Source organism: Nomia melanderi, chromosome 9 (assembly GCF_051020985.1).
Source record: "Nomia melanderi isolate GNS246 chromosome 9, iyNomMela1, whole genome shotgun sequence".
Taxonomy (NCBI): domain Eukaryota; kingdom Metazoa; phylum Arthropoda; class Insecta; order Hymenoptera; family Halictidae; genus Nomia; species Nomia melanderi.
In genome coordinates this window covers 11,630,011-11,647,765 of record NC_135007.1, presented here as the reverse complement: position 1 = coordinate 11,647,765, position 17,755 = coordinate 11,630,011, and the positions used below count along the sequence as shown (strand labels likewise).

The 17,755-nt window shown below is 44.4% G+C and overlaps 1 protein-coding gene across 1 annotated transcript in view; it reads right to left on the bottom strand.

Moving 5' to 3' along the window:
• LOC116432825 (uncharacterized) overlaps window positions 1-9,898 on the bottom strand; it is a 474,592-nt gene extending 464,694 nt beyond the window's left edge. Inside the window, exon 1 of the mRNA XM_031990240.2 lies at window positions 5,887-9,898. Coding sequence (XP_031846100.1) covers window positions 5,887-8,964 — 3,078 coding nt within the window. The 5' untranslated portion in view covers window positions 8,965-9,898. The remainder of the gene's footprint in view (window positions 1-5,886) is intronic.
• Window positions 9,899-17,755: the final 7,857 nt, after the last annotated feature.

Below are 17,755 nucleotides of genomic sequence, written 5' to 3'. Positions count from 1 at the left end.
TTCTTGATTCGTGTAAACTTGAAAGACTGATTGATCTCTCTAGCAGTAAATAATGTTAGATGCTGATTACTGTATACTTCAGTATAGCGATTGAAGCACTACACCGAAGTGCGTCACCTGCAATCGATCGATTAGTAATCATTCATGGTTCGTGAATGAGGCTGTCGATTGTGAGAGGCGTATCCAAATATAGATTATCTATGCATATAATATAATTATATGTTACTTCGTGTAATACAGAAACAGTTTATTATGCGCGAAATAGGTCGTTTCTGTCGTGAAAATTAACTAACAGGCTATGAAATTCCCTTGAAATATTTCTCTATTGTCTCCGTACGTTAACGCGGAATAATTACAATTGCGTCGAATGAACAGCGTTTAACGTTCCTCTAAACTCGTCAAACAACGCAGGAAATTACAAATACACCGCCACGAACGGGAATTTCTGTTGGCCGAATTACGCTCCTTCCTAAATTTACGTCGCTGAGCCTGGCATTCCTCAGAAAGTGCGGCCTGCTTCAGACAGGGATTTTGAAACCGCGAGCTAAGAGCTTCCGCGAAGTCTTTGCTGTTATAACTTCTGCGCTATTTAATGCAGTTTACTGTGGTTTAACGGGGAAACCTATTCATTTCCCGTATCGTGGAACTGATTTGATTGACTCGTTTTAAATGGAACTATAACCGCGGTTTAAAGCCGCGCTCGTAAACATTTATTTCTTTCGATGTCGGGGTCAGAACAATCCCCGGGTAAAGCTCTCTAAACATATCGTCTCTTTCAAAACCGCGAACTTTTATTCACGGAACAATATCTGTTTCCACCATTGGAAGTTTAGAACTAAAAATGATCGATTAACAGTCTTCCATCGCTGAATATTCTCCATGTACCAGCTTTAAATCTCCCCAATAGCAAAGGTTACAAACTATAATAAACGGTTCCCTTCTCGCGCGGCAACATTCTCCGTTTAAGATTCAAATGAATGACGCAGTACGTTCATGGATCGACCGCGAATAGTTGACCTAATGAGGTGTTAATCCAGTGGTCCATCTGCACAAGCACTGAATCAGTTTCCCGATCAAGCCCGTTATAACGCGCCGCTGTAGTTTTATCAAAATGCCGTGTACTCTCATCAATTTGCTCGCTTTGTGCCGAGCGCCGAATGGCGATGTCTCTCCAACAAGGGAAACAGATATCAGCGGGAATGATTAAAACGGATCCGTACAAATGGAGGAGTGGACTTTTGAAAAGCACGACACACGGTCCGCTCCTCTTTCCTCCGGCTCTTTGAAAGCATCGACACCGGTTAGATTCGATCGGGGGACGGGATGCATTCACGCCGTCCGTCTCCTCTTCCTTTTTCGGTCCTCGGAAAGCCGGAAATACGGAAGGAGAAGAAGTGGTCGGACCCCGGCTCGGCCTAATAAGCGAATAACGCGGCGACATGCCTTTCGGCGATTCGCTTTTCGGATTCCATTTCGATCTGTCCCCGTATTGCGCGAATGAAATCACATCGGACGGATCAAAAGCGTCTTACCGGGGGACACTCACCTGGCGCGCGACGCGACGCCCGTGAAATTGTTCCCCCGATGCGATAAATCTCTTTAAAAGCCCGATTGTCTGACCAAATCTCCGTCGGGCTTCGGGAAATCGCGTAAGAGGCTTTCAATGTGTTTTCCTTTTACACCGCTTGGAATCGCTCCGAATGGTTTCCCGCTGAGGCTTTTTATTAATTCTCTTTTAATATTCTGCATATTCAGTCTTTCGAGAGTGAATGCTGGTTCCTCATTTTACCCGGTTTTCGGAGAATAAATATTTATTCTTTTGTGGAATCGTGGCGATCCTATATTTGAAAGTTGGATTATTTAACCAGTTAACTGCGTTTCTTTCCACAATGAATTATTTATTTTTTCAGACAAATATCTAAGTGTTCTTTGTTTTGCTTTGGTTTCTCGTTAAAATATACCTTAGGTGCATTCGCCCTGCGCCTGACGAGTACGCACATTATTTTTTGATTTTATTGCGAGCAAAATGAGAGATTTTTTAAAATAAATTCCACAATTAACAGGTTAAGAATTGGATATCAAAGGTAAATTTGCACAAAGGCATTTTTCGATTGGTGTATTTCTTTGGCTTCGAGGAAATCTATTGTCCTCGGTCCCTTTGACCAAACACTTCGCTTTCTCCCGTGCTCGACGACTCACAGGAATTAGGCAAACGATGAAAATCCTCGGTTCGAAGAATGAACCCGCGCGCGCGTATTAATACCAGGAAATTGTGTCACCGGAGCCACTTGTTTCGCTCTTATTTCACATTTTCCTCGCTTACACTGCTAAGCATGCCCGCCAGCGTCGAAAGAACGAGACATTAATTACATTAGAATGAAACGCGCTTGCTTGCTTAGATACTTGGCCTAGCAAGGATCCTCTTAACGACTGGAGGAGCTAACAGAGCGTGGCCAGGGACTCGCATTCCCCCAACCTATGTCATTGTCAGAAACATTGCCACGGGACGCGGAAAATTGCTTTCGAGGGAAGATTTCTTGCTTCCGTCGATGGGATGGCTCAAGACACACCTGCAAACATGTCTCATGTAAATTAGCAATCGCCATTCAGCCTCTAAAGTATCAGCCACAAAAAGTTCCAATCGTGACGAACCCTATGTCTCAGTCCTCCAATCTTAACCGTCAAAGATTCTAATCAATATCCAATTATGAAACGTACGTTTAGTAAACTTAATTATTTCTACGAACGTATAACTCGATTATCCTACCAAACGAATGCGCTAGAACACGCAAAGCAATGGACCAGGCACTATCAAACGGGGAAAAAGGCTCACGTCGAGTTCCGTTGATCGCTCTCGGAGTTTCGAGTTGCTGTGTTCGCCGGTGGGACAGCGAAATATTCCGTTTCGTCCCATTAAATCGTTTATACGTTTCACTTGGCTCCTTTGCGGGCGGTGTCGCTGCGTTGATGACGGATACCGGGAGTGCAGTGAAAAAGGAGGTGAAAAAGGAGAAACAGGACATCACCGGATTGTATCAAAGGGAGGGTCCTCCGAGTCAGGCGGGTTGGGTAACGGCGACGCGGTCGGGAAACGCGAATTCTCTTTACTTCTCCATTGTCCACGGCCTGCTCCCGATGGGGGTGTATTTGCTTTCCGGTGAAAGTAAACTCCCGGAGCTTTTCATACGCGCGCGACTCGCAGCGCTAACTCAATTTTGCCGGGACGACGCCAGCCGGCGGAGGTTCGACGGCGAACGTGAGCGCGGGGAGGACGCGGTTATTTGCCCTCCCTCGTCTTTTCATGTAAAATATTGGCAAAGATTGGAAATGTCTGTCTTGAACGGAACGGTTGTCGATAGTTAAAATAATACAGCCCCAGCCAAAGGACCGGCGCGACGCCGGAATTGACAAATATTTTTCTGTTGGCTACACCCTTTCGGCCGGGAACAGTGTTCCTTGGGAGGAAAAAGCTTTCGCTCGGATTCAATCTCGAGGGGCAGACAGTATCCTCTTGCACGTGAGAAGTTTTCTTTACCGTAATCAAACGTATTAGGGGCGGAAAAGGCTTTGTAACGTATTGGAGAGAGGATGGATCTCTTTGTGGACGTATGAAGGGAATGTTTGTGTAATTATAAGGGTTTGATAAGGGTTCTGTAAATGATAGTCAGTTTATATTGTGGTAGTAACTTTTGTAAGGATAAACGATGAGAATTGAAAGAGTTAAGTATTTTTTTAAATTTAGAGATTTAGTTGGACAGTGGTTCTGAGTTTTTTAAAATTGTTGTCTGTTTATTTCTCGTTTTGAAATGCTTAAACCGGTATAATATGATATAATAATAGGAGAGGAGTCCGAATTTTCTAGTACGTACTGCTACGTGCTAGTACATTTGTGCTGTGATTAAAAGAATATTTTGCGTGATTAGATACCCGAAATTGTTACGCGCTCTCTTAATTAAGTTTTTTCTTCCACGTTGCACACTGTTTGCATTTATATTCAGTTTAAACGTGCTTCATAATTAATGCAAAACAATTAGTGCTGTGAGTACGTGCGACTTTAAAAGATGTGTATTACGTTTGAAGATATGAATTGTCATGTTAAACGCGTGGAATGTTCAAACACGGGTGAAATGTGTACTTGGGAAACATTATGAAATAGTAACATGTTATTTCTGCTTCAGATTTGCTTAAAAGACGGGATTCTATTCAATGCCTAAACGAAGCAATTGTTTCTAATTTGTAAAAGAAAAAGATCTGTTATTTTTTAAAAGTAGTTAATTCCATTTATTTAGATTATCATCGAATATTTTTCACATAATATGAAAGTAATAAATGAACAGAATGTAGAGTCCATTAAAAGGTTTGTGCAACTTTTTCAAATAACTGAAAATCATTCATTTTTCATTTATAAACACTTTCAATATTAACTCGATTACATTTTCTCCATAATGTGGACCTCCACAAAACCATTGAATTTTAAGTATTTACCTCATTTTTCGTCGAATAATCATCCCCGTTTCTCTTGCGTCACGTGTTACCCTCCGTAACTGTATTCCGAAAGTGATGCAGAACGTACGAAAGGATATGTTCTTGAACGAGGTTCGAGGTACGCTTCCGCAATACGATATTCTGGCAAGGTGAACCCATTGTATAGTCATGAAATCTGTGATTCGCCATTCGAAACACGTTCCCGGTAGAGCGGGTAACGTCGCCAGCGCACAGTTTTATAATACGAATGTATTTATAGGGTGAACGAAGTTGTCCAGACGAAAAGGACAATCATAGGAGTGAAACGACATGCCTGCAACGTTGATGTAGAACGTCTGACAGAAAATACGGAATTGTCGGACATTATTTTTCTAGAAAACAGGTTCTTCTGGAGTATAACCGTTACTTCTAAATATTGAACAAAATTCAGCCTTTCCAATTAACGAGAATTTAATACACTTTCCTTAGAGAGATTTCTTTGTAAAATATCCGAAATTTTTGAACGACAGAATCGTGTGGAAGAATTCAGCTTACGTCGAAGGAAGACATTTTTTAATCATTTTTCATTGGTCTACCATCGATCGATTAGCGAGCGCTCTAAAAGTACAGACTGGCAAGCGAAGTACGGCGAACGACCGAGTGAGCGACAGGATAAAGGAGAGGAGAAACCCACTCACTGTCTTTCGCCAGCCCCGTAGTAACGAAGTTTTCAAAGACAACATCGAGTCTGATATCTAACGAGTTCATTCCACTTCGATGCCACGGCAAAAACTGCAAAGCAGAGATCTCTATCCGCTATCCTTTCTCGGCAAACCCGCCCCTCTGCCTCCGCCCCTCCGCCAACCAGTCTGGAAAACGTGGATGGATCCTTTCATGCATTTCTCGGCCAAGATCCCGGGATCTTTATTTCGTAAAGAATTATTGTGCAAGAGAAAAGTAAGCTTTAACCGCTCGAGTATTTCTCATTGCTGATCTTGCACTTTGTTCCACGGTTAGCTGTACTTCCCGGATTCAGCTCAAAATGAAACGAGTTTCGTGAAATCTGTGAAACAATGTGATTACATTTTGATGTCCAGAATTACTTTTTCTATTTATGAATTGATATATCTACTAAGTGTAACCGTATTTAATATAATACGTGCTGTTGCGCTTGATATTTTCGTTGAGAAACCTAATATCTCTGTTACTGCACTGTTTCGTGTTAAGTGATAATTCTTTCTCATGGTAACTGCTTAATATCTAATTAACACTAGAATTCTTCAATAATGTATATTGATCCATATTTCTTGAAACCACCGCAAGACGGTATTCATACAACATTCATAAATAACAATGTCGCATGCCGCTACGTCATGCAACACAAGCATGCATATAACACGGTGCGATCGTTTGCCCGCTTACCTCTGACTCCGGGGACTGAACGATCAGCGACGTCCTGGGCGGTTTTTCCGGCGCCACTTTCTTCAGCGTGCCCGCGAAGGTGACGGTGGGAGCGGCAGGTGGCGTCGGCACGGCCTCGTGGCCGTCGATCTGACATTGAAGCCGATGGAACTGCGAGAACGAGCCGCGCGACGCGTCAGCCCGCTCGAATTGCGGCAGACATGGCAGCGGCATCTGCGACATGCTCGGTATCTGAATAGAATTCGGGTCGCTGGTGTCGTGTTGAAGCCTGGGTGACAGCTTCTCGCGGACAGACGATTGGCAGGATTGATGATTAGAGTTCTGCGAGTAGGCCGCGGTCAATAACGTTTGATGATGGGTGTGCGGAGGATGCTGGCTCTGCAGCGCGCCGGCTTTGTCGGCCTGGTCTTGATGGTTCGCCAGGGAGTTCGACTGAATCGGATGGATCTCATTGCCGATCATGTATTGCTGAAAGTCCGTGGATCTTTGCAACTTGTCGCACAGCTGGTTTTGCGCCTGCAGGCTGTGCAGTCTGGCCTGCAGGTCACTCTGCTGATGCTGAAACTGTGCCACTTTGTCCAAAATCTGATTTTGATTTTGTAGGCAGTGTAGCTTCGCCTGGAGATCGCTCTGCTGCCTCTCGAACTGGCTTAGCTTCTCGCTAATCAAATCCAAACTGTGCTGGTTCTGCATCTGTTGCTGGTGCGCCTGGGCCGAATCCGATTTATCGCTTTGCGAGTCCAGCTGAGTTTGAAGGTTCTCCGTCTGGCTTTTGCTGTGGGTCAACAGATTGCTAGCGGCTGTGTAACTCTTGCGATGGCTGTGTATTATGTGGTCCACCTGATCGATCGGCTTGCTCAAACTCGGCTCGCCGAAGTCCGTCACCACCGTTAACACTGTTTTAGCGTCCAGCTTTGCCTCGCTAAGTGCTGGGTACTGGTGGCATATATTTGGACTAGCCCTCTGTGACGCAGCGGTGCTCACAGCTGGCCCTAGATTGGCTACCGAACCGCTGATAGGCTGATCATCGAACTCCTTCCTAGACAGCTCCATGTGCTTCGTTAGATCCGCGCTTACGTGACGCAGGTGGCGACGTTGCTCCATGATGGTACTTTGGCTGATATTGGGCAGCGGTTGGAAGGCTGACTGAGTCATCCTACCTTCTTTACGATCATCTACCGAGTGCATCTGTCTGGGATCTCTTCTCTCCTCGGACTGGTTCCGGGACCTAGGGCTAGTAGACATCAGCTGGCTCTGTATTATGTTCTTCTCGTGTTCCTGCCTTTGCCTTTGCTCAGCCCATATCGCCAGCTCCTGTCTAGTCTTCTCGAAGTTCTGATTAACGAACGACGGGCTTTTTTGACTGGCACGATCCGCGGAGGCCTCTCGGATTGGCATGAACGGCATGGGCGACCTCCTCACATCCTCCATCCTCTTTCCCTCTATGGTCATCGGCGAGCGTCTGTGCTCGTCGAAGTAATCGGATCGCCTGTTTTCTTGAGGCATCGCCACTCTTTGATTAGGGCTCACGTTACCCCATTCCGGCTTTCTCTCGGCGCCCATGCTCTTCCTATTCTCCTGCCTTGCATCAAAAGCCATCGGTGATACTCTCAAGCTCGTCTCCAATCGCCTTTGATCAGGCGGGTACACTTGATTGGCTTCGATTCGTTTCGGCTCCTGCATGGCACCGGCTTTTCTACCCGGCATCAATAACTCCTGCCCAGCATCGCCAGGAAACGTGAAAGTAATCGTGTCGTTACGCCGCTGGAAGCTCGACGTTACGTCCACGGAAATAGATTTCCTGTGCTCTGTCCTGCCCACATAGAGACCGCAATCCGGCGTCACCGTATCGCACATTTTTTCCCGCCCGGGTGGATCCCCGTTCGCGTCCACGTACAAGCCGTCCTGTCTTGTCCTGGGCGTCTTATTAATGGTTGTCAGGTATCTCCTATCCTGACCGTCTTGAAGAATCGGTGCCCCCTGCACTATAATCGCCCCGTCGCTACGGTGAATCTGCTCCTGCTGAGGATTCTGACTATGATCGTACTTGGGCTTTAGGGTACCGGCTACGTCCACGCTCGCTGACTTCCTGTGACCAATGTCGTGTGTGATCTTAGAGTTACCTCTAGGCGGCACCATAGGTTTGGGTCCACGACTAGGCCGCTCGGTGGTAGCAATCACTATGCCATGAGCCACGTTCTGAGCGATTGGCTGAATGATAGGTTGTGTCTGGTACTGACCCAGCTCCTGCGAGAATCTCTGAGGGTTCGGCGATTGCTGCCCAAACTGTTGACTAGGATAAATACCGGCGTGAGTTGCGTAGGGTATGACGTTCATCACCGTTTGAGGATATTGGCTATAGGAATATTGAGGCTGGGTGCCGAACTGGTAGCTAGATGGCTGGGGCACTACAACCCCTGAATAATACGGTGGCTGGGGGCTGGCTGATTGCGAGGGTATCTGCGATCCGTGTTGCACGGTCACGTACTGACCTTGGCCCGTGAATACCGGATTCGTCGCGCCGCCTTGGTACAACGCCGGGTCCCTAAAAGTGACGTCCCTGGTCACGTAGCCGGCTCTTTCTGCGTACTGTGCCTGCTGCGAGTACAGCTGTGGCCTGACATCGAATTGACTTCGTATCTGCGTGTATTGGGTCTGATCGTAATCCGGCACGAACTGTGGCTGCGCTTGTACCGGCAGCGTTTGGGTGCTGGTCTGAGAGACGTGTTGCGTTCTTTCTATCCCAGGTTTCTCCTGGTTGTACTGTTGAGGAGGAAGCTGGCCAGTTGGGGGGTGTCTGTCTTCTGGCACGCCCACCACCGATTGTTTCCTGATGGTTGGATACTGAGGCGTCTGTTGGCTTTGTTGCTGCTTTTGATCGTGATTATGCTCTGTTCCCGGATTCTGCTCATACTCTATCGTTCGGTTCTCGAAGCCGTTCGACAAGTCTTGTTTGGCCTTATCGGCCGGCGGCTCGGCTCGCCCGTTTTGACACGTTGTCTGTTGGTTCTCCATCGTCTGGCCCGGCTGGCTCTGCTCCTGACTGTCGTTCGCGCCTCCCGATCCGGACTGCGACATGCTGGCGGCCCCCACCGACGGTCGTCCGCCGATGTAGCCGAGGATTCGCCCCAATCCGCACACCGTGACGACTTATCGGGCAACTCTCCGGTCGGAAATCTAGACACTCGCTCGGACGCGATCGGTTCCGGTGGCGTTTTTACGCCTCGAGGGTTCCACCACGGTGGCTAGAGGCATGTAAACGTCGATATTGGTGTCGTTCACACTACGCTTCGCTGTTACATCTATTTCAATGAATTCCTTTCGAATATGTTTCCTCGCGATCTTCTCCGTTGAATTTTGAAGGAAATTCTTTAGAATCTCCTTTCCGAAAGTTTGAATTATTAATGGTTCTTTTGGTATTTTAAAATACTTTCTCGTATTTTAATCCTTTAAATGCTAGTTCTTCAAATGTTCTTGCAGAATCATTTTCGTTTGACGCGTTAGCGTTTCGTGTATTCATCGAACAATTTCATGCGAAGTTTTTGAACGTTTGCTCCAGCTTTGTGTCTTCGAGCAGACGTTTTGCATTTCCTGTTTCCGGTCGAGTAAATTGGAATACATGTGTATTTAGAAACCTTACGTTAGTTTTGTTGAGTTGTTTGATACTTTTTTCGTTTCGTTATTCTATCTGTTGTAAATCTAAATGAGAAAACTAGCAATATAATCTTAGCCTCGCTGTAATACTGTTCTTTTCGTTTGTGTATGTTTCTTTTCGGCACGGTGTGAGCTACATCACGAGGGAGGGACGTGTTTCTGTTTTTCTTCTCGTTCACCGGCCCGTCCGTAAATACTCGTCGATACGAATCGGCCGCAAGCAAGATTTCGTTTGTATTCCGGTCTCCTTGTCCTCGAATTAGCTTCGGGAAACCTAATTTAAATAGATCCGTTCGGTTCTTTCTTAAAGTATTGATCCTTTATTTCATTTAGGACTCGACGATTTAGAATATATTTTTTTTCGACGTGGAGAATTCGATCGACACTAATATTGCAGCATCGTTCAATCGTGTAAATTCATCGAAACGTTAGAAAAACTCCTCAGTACGTCTTTGATTTTGCTTTACGCGTTTTGAGCATTTTTTGATTACGTTGGGCTATACTTGCCGCGGTTTTCGACAGTTGTCCGTACGCGTTTCGTTGATATCGTGAAGAATGCCTCGATCGACTGATTCAAATTGAAAGACAACATTTGATTATCCTTTGAACTTTTATTTAGAATTTCAGTCACATTTGCTCGTTCGATAAGCGTAGTCTAACGCAGACTTTCACAGAATTCTTCTGTTGCGTTACTCGTTTAATATATCTCATGGAAACTCGGCAGAATCTGTTGCGAAATGGATCTGTAAAAGAAAATCATTAAATGCATCCTACGTTTCGTTTACGTTCTTAAAAGTGTCCCATAATATTCGGCGCATTCGTCGTCTTAGGAGAGTAATCTTCGCCTAATATACAACCAATAAAAACCTTCTTCAATCCACTATGAAATTTCTTCGATGAAAGCTTAGATGAAAATTTATTCGATCGCATGGATCGTTGCGATTGCTTCAATCGCTCATTTCATATTTTCCCATACTTCACGTATCTAAAAACCATTTTACCGCTAAACTTCTAAATAAGGCATACAAATTTCATACTAAATAACCAAATAAAACGATAACGAAGAACAAAGTGTCGGTACATTTATCATTCACTCCATACGAGTGGAAACAGTTTCAATTTGCGCGAACACGAGAGCCAATGCTCCTAAATTCCACGAATGATTCCCGAACACGAGAAGCAGGTTCGAGAGCATTCGTTAATGGCGAAAACAGTGTCTGGCAGCACGTAGAGCGGTGACAATCCGCGTCACAACTTATCTCGGAATGACAAACCGAAACAAAGCGTTCGGTGCTTCAGGGGCGATCTGTTTTCCTCTCCAGGGTGCGAATTGTTTTCGTGATTTCCCAGGCGTCTCGTGATCACTTCAGTTTCTGGGAGCCGGGCCATCTTTCATTGCCGGGAAAGTTACTGCGCGCCGGGCACGGAGAGACACGGCGAAAATTCCTCGTCGCGCCGCGGAAAACCGTATATTATCGGTATCATCCGTTTCTACGGTTACTTTTATAATTTCTCCGCGGTATTCGGTCGACAAGAAACCAATACACCGCGCGCTTTTTGTCGGCCAACGGAGAACGCCTCTGAGTTATACTCGGTTGGCAACGTGGCTGTACTATCGGCGATATACTTTCGAAGGAACACCCATTTCCGTTAAGAATGGAAGGGGAAAGTAGCGTTTTTCGTTTGCCCGTAACGTATGGACCCGAGATATTGCTGGAAATTACAGTTTTTCTGTAACGATTCGCAGAGACGGGAGTTAAATGGGATCTTACTTTTTCGATCAGGAGTTTGGTAACTGTGCAATCTACATCGCGTAGTTGGGAGACATTCAATTCAGTCCGTTTTAGTTTGCACGAGTTAATTCTCGAATGCGATCAATTTATCTGATTAGAATTTATTTGCTAATTCCGTTGGAGATGTTTTAACCCACGATTTGTGTTCTATTCAATCGTAGCGTTTAGAGTATCGGACAACGATCGAACGCCACTTTTGGCATTAATGGTTGCTCGTTAATGAATTGAGAACGTTGTGCGCACGAAAGATTGAAATTTCAAAGCAACATCCTGTTCCATGATTTGAGGGAACGTATACCCATGCTGTTTGCCCGCAAAGATCTGCGGTATCTTGGCCTTGATGGCTAGACCAGCAGATCGACCGATTATTTACCTCTCTAGAGCTACCGACGCACATATGCTGCCTATTCGGAATCCAACACCATCTTTGGGTTTGACTGTGGTTCAGACAGCGCCAATGGATTAGGCTTTGACTCAAACTAGCCAGCACGTTTGACCAGTCCGCACAAAGGGATTGTCCTGATTCGCAATTATGTAGATCGAATTAAATGTCCTTAATTGTCTGATCACTTTCATAGAAAAATTTACAGCGAATATAGAACATTGAATATGGTAAGATAATTCAATTGAAGAAATTAATCTGAATATTACATACTTTTTCTATTGCGACAGCAATAGGAACTTGATGAAATCAGGTCCCCGTCGATTTATGACGCAATCATTTACACGAGCAATAAGGGAAGGTGAATTATAAATGAAACGAACTATCGTGATTGCTCAATAAACAGAAACAGACTACGCCACAGACGAAATCAGCTATCGGAACGGTCAACAACGAACCTTTCCCATTACTTTAAACCGACGTTTCCGCGCAATCGACAGTTTCAACCGCGTCACCAATTTAACGACTCGCCATCAGCTACCTATTGTGCATTGTATCATTCCTGGATTGCTCCAATTGAATCACGGGCTATCGTTTTATCTTTTTCCATGTATGTGCATGTACATCGGAGAAATGATAGGAGTCCGTTCCGAACTCTTTAAAGTTAGTGATCCAGAAGTATTTCCTTGAACGGACTGAAAGGATGACTTTGCATCAAAAAGTGAATCGAAGTAAATCAACGAAATTGTCTCGTACGAGACATTGTTCCCAATATAATCGATTCGAAATCCTTCTTGCACTGGTATCCAGAAGCAAAAATAATGAATAAAGTTAACGCGTCGGTTGTTTTCACTTTATCACGCTCACACTTTCAAACGAGATTACCTCCAAAATGAAGTGTCACATAAAAAAACTCTGTTCCCTTAACTTTACCTTTTTATATTGAACCATCCTCCGCGACGATCTAAAACGAAGAACTTTCGCCCGAAACCAAAATAGCGCCCCGCACACTGTCCGAATATCAAGCATTCCGACGTCGGACAAATAGAACCGGCGCACCTTCGAAGTACGTTCCCATTTTCCGAAAATTGTACTCCATTCGCCGGGGAAACTGAATAAAAGAAATCAGGCTCCGATAGAAGGGTACATAAGAACGTGCACGTCCGTACGAGAGGGTCACTTCGATCGAACGTAGTCAAGGGGTAAATACCCTCGAGGAGAACGTTAAGGTTAGCTCGAAAACATGGAGTTGCGAAGAAAGAGCGTGTACGGGGGGCGGGGGCGGGGTTACTGCTCTATTTTCACCGAGTATTTTTCCTGGACGTGATTCGACGACGATCGACGATCCATCTCCCTTGAAGTTGACAGGAACGTACCATGGAGAACAGTCCGCCGACAGCGAGGACAGATCCTCCTCGTAAGGGTACATTTATGTTACCCATCCAATTCAAAGTTAGTTTCAAGTTCCAGTTAATATTTCAATTAATTCAGTTCATTTTTGTTACGTTTCAACTTAGACAGAAGTCTTCTTAATACTATTAAACACGGAAACGTTTCGATTAAAATAAAAAGCGCCATGCTGCTTTCCAGCTTGCTCTCATCGAGAAAGGCTTTTCGAGCTTAACCTCTGACACGTTGAACAGAACGGTGATCATTGATAACCGGAGCTTCCAAATTGCTTGAAGACAGTTGTGAGAAGAAGACTGATGTCGAATTAAAATGTTTAGTCGCGTGAGAAATTAAATAATAATATAACTTAAGTCTTTGAGTATTTGCTAATAAGTCTTTTGCATTTGAGTTTCTCTCGATTCTTTAGTTTTAGTTTTGTTTATGTTTATAGTTTCGCTTGGTAAGGTGTAACCGATAGACGAATGCTAATTAAATATTAAGAAAGAGATGAAGATGAAAACTGACCAATTATATCGCATATCTGAGTCTAACCATCAAATGATTTCCCAATAGCATGTCCCGACACTCGACAGTCGCCGTTCAGGCACGTTCCGTCAACGTCATCAACTGACCGTTGGATGTTGGAAGCGCAACGTGTTTGAACGGATACGAAATGCTATGTATGAACGGTTCTATCTTATTACCCTCAAGACTCTTTGCTTGAACTGAAATGGTACGTGTTCGAACGGATCTGAAGTACGATCTAATAGTACGAGCGCACCTTCAACCAAATGACGATCCGACACAGAAGCTGAATACCATCGGAGAATATTAACTCATTGCAACGTTAGAAGATGCGCTAATGATGACGTTCTGGTAATCATTCAGGGAAAACCGATCAGAAGGTAGCTAAAATAGGCTAGCAAGCACGCTGTTACGGTCCTCCGAGGTTCTGCCTTCTAAGCTGGCTCGTTCCCATTAAAGCATTTCTGTTTCTATGACTAATCACAGACTTTCCGGCATTGGCCAGTTTCCTTGGAATCGTGCATTATTCGAATCGCTTCGGCCAGTTATTGATCAGCCAAATAGGAGATCTTTATGGAGATGATAGCTATACACTATAATACATTATATTATCTGTTCATTCAAACAATTCATCTTCGTGTAGCCAATTAATTTAATAGAATGATAATCATTTTCAATGGATATCTACTAATTCGAATTATATTTCTCCGACATTATGTCTATATTATATAACATACCAATTTCCTGGCAGCTAGGAGAGTTCTTCAACTTCATATCATCAACCTACCATACAGCAACGAGTTATCACGTTCAATATTTCAGTATCAAATCAATTTTAATGGCGTAGTTCTACAACCAGTTTCCTAACTTTCTAAAATCCCCTCATAAATATCAAGGTACGGAGAATGAATTTTAAAAAGACATCATCCTCTTAAATCTAACGCACTTGAGCAAAGAACAAGTCATTCCATATTTCAAAGTAATCTAATGAAAAGTGGCAACGCGAGACTCTCGAAATATTAATAACGCGTTCCTAAATGGACTCGCCGATAATTTCGGGCAACTACTTATCGGATTACATTCGTTACCGTGCGGGGAGTTCCGTTAAGTATTCTGTAAACAGGTTCGTTGTTCCTACCGCTGAATGCTGCCAGTGCGTGTACCGCGCTCGAACTAAAAGCCCGCGTGTTCCGCGGGGCTTTCGGTTCAATCCCCGCATGTCAGCCCTCCGAGAAACATGACGCGCGCAAAATCTTCGATCGTATCGGGGCAACTTCGTGCGATTTGTTCGAGACGGAATCCGAAACCTTTCGCATTCGAGCGGCATTCGCCGGATGCCGCTGCCACGCCTCTCCGACCTCTTTTTACTCGATATTCCGCAAGTTTAACGTGAATAACTGGAAGAAGCGCTCTGCATGTTGTACATTACCATCCGGAAATACGAGATGCATGATCTTACGTGCCCTGGAAATCGCGGAGCCCAGCCTCGCGGAGGTTCGGCAACACTTGGCAACGAGATAACCGAAGTTAAAGCTCATCTCCCTTTGAAATTCCCGGGAAACTTTGAACTTCGGATATCAATTTTCGGTATCTTCGTTTCTAGATTAGTTTGTTGTTAAGTAGCTCACTCTTGGATACTCGCAGGAGCAATTTCGCAGATTTCCTTTGAATTTACAACGTCGAATATTACTTTCTATAAATCACTTTGGACTTTTACTGTAATTGTTCGTAAATAACGATTTATTGGGAGAGCTAGTCGAGAGCTCGCGAAGAGTATATTGATCACAGGCAAAGATTAAATTACGGAAGTACTTGGCCCTTTATGCCCCGGGGATACTTTAAAGTGGAACTTCCAGTGTCTATCAGAATTTAACGCCGCCCCAAATGCCAGGGAAATTTCATCGAAATTACAGGGAAATTATAATAGTGCATAAACCCAGTAATGACATCGAAATGTATGAAAAGTAATACCGTAAATTATTAATATATTTCAGTGATACAGATAATAACCTCAATTTATAATTATTCGTTTATTCAAACGTTGATATGAAACAACGAAGTAAACTGTTATACGAACGTTATACATTCGAAAAATGGATGATTTATAATTCTATGAAATCGTTTCGGATCTCCTCTCGATAGATTAGGTTAAAGGCAACCTAGTTCCCAGAGATTTAACCATCCGCAGCGTGCACGTTGATCGATCGAAGAGCCGGGACGTGATAAGCCAGACACGCCGCGGTCCGGAAACAATACAACCGTCGGGTTTCCTTCTCGTTATTTTTTTAATACGGCCGATCCTCCTTGTAACACGCACGAAGAAATCCATATCGGATTATCGAGTTGTCATTCCTGCAGGGAGTTCACCGGAAACTGATGATAACGCGGGGCCGTGGAATGGACCTCCACCGAATTACACCAATTTCCTCGGGACCGGGGACAGTCGTCTGGTTATCGGGAGTGCGATCGACTGCCGCGATGCATCGGAATCAATTGAAATCGGCTTGAAATCCTATTACTTGCCAATACTACAAAACACGGTGACCCGGTCATTTCAGCATTTATTCCGAGGAATTTCCAATTTTCCCCGGGTATACAGGACAATAAGACGCCCTCCCTATATACTCATCACATTGTACACGTAAGCAATTCACAGGATCGATTATTTCATCCGCGAAATAGTCAGCCCGTTACACAACGTGACGCGAAATTTTCGGATGGATCTTTCATTGAATAAAACATTTCAATTTGACGGGAACGACTGTATAATATTCTAACGAGAACGCGACGTGTATTTAAGTTAAGACAATGGAGTATCATAGGAACTGTCTTTAACAGGAGAATAAAATTTTCCATTTAATCCGAGATTGATTTAGATTAATTGTAACTCCTGCCAACAGGACTTCATTACGAAACTGAATTTCTCATTACTTCCGCCAAGAACTTCTGTTGGTTACTCAACCGAAGCTCGACGTTTGTTCTCGTCGAAAGCGTAATCTGACTTCGCTCGAGAGCCGAGACAAAGGTAAAAATGTAATGCAGTGGTCAAACTAATTAGACCAAAGGGGCGTGTAAATCGTTATACCTCATACCTCTTATTTGAAAAGTTCTACTTGTTCGTCCGTTCCTCTCAAAAAGCACAGTCCAATTTACTCAGCTACACTCTCAATGTTTTTATACTATAAAAGTAATCAACAACACATATATATAAATTGATTACTATAAATACACCAACAGCCTCTTCAAGCTATAAATGAAATTTTATTGAAAAATGTCTAACACACATTCCCCCGCGAAGTTCCCTAATATCGATGTATTCAATATCAGCCGGCAAAAACAGACCCGGTCAAGTTTGAATCATGTAATCCACGAATCGCGTCGCGGTCGGAGCCAGTCGGGTACGCCGGATCCAATTGGCGTAAAACCAAATACTGCCAATTATCGTATCGAGTTCTGCGGCTGATCCGGGATCGATTAAAATTATTTACCTCTCGATCCGGCCCGCGCGCCGATACAACAAATTTCATTCGCGGAATTGAACCTAGCCCGCCGAGGGCAAACGGCCGGGGGAGAACAAAAAAAATGGGAACGACGGGATATCGTTGCTGCTTACGCGAGTTGTCCCGATTTAAAATCCGCCGTTTAACCGGCGAGCGAGAGCGGTTGTTACTCTTCGTTCCTATTCTTGCGCAGACCGCAACACGACCCTCTCGGAACGGCTGGATAGGCAATATCTGTGCATCATCTAGCGCGAACGTCTGCAGCCTCTGCCGCGTATGCGGTCGCCCCGGAGGTTCCCGTGCAATCTACGACGGAATGAAAATTCCAGGCTACCCGGGGACCGACCTTGCCCGGCGCGGTGTCGACAATAATGATGTCGATGTTACCTTAACCCCGGAAATTCCTTCGATTTCATTGCTGTTAATTTGTGGCCCGTTTGTGCGCCCGCCGCCGAACCACATTTCGCGACTACCTTCTGGGATCTCGTACTTGATTAGGCTGTGGATCTTTGCGCATTTGGAATATGTAAGAATTATATGAATGTCTAGGATAATTGAATTAATTGGAATCTAATAGAGGTTCGTGGTGATTTTTATTCATCGAGTGTAGCAGTGAGGAAAGATTT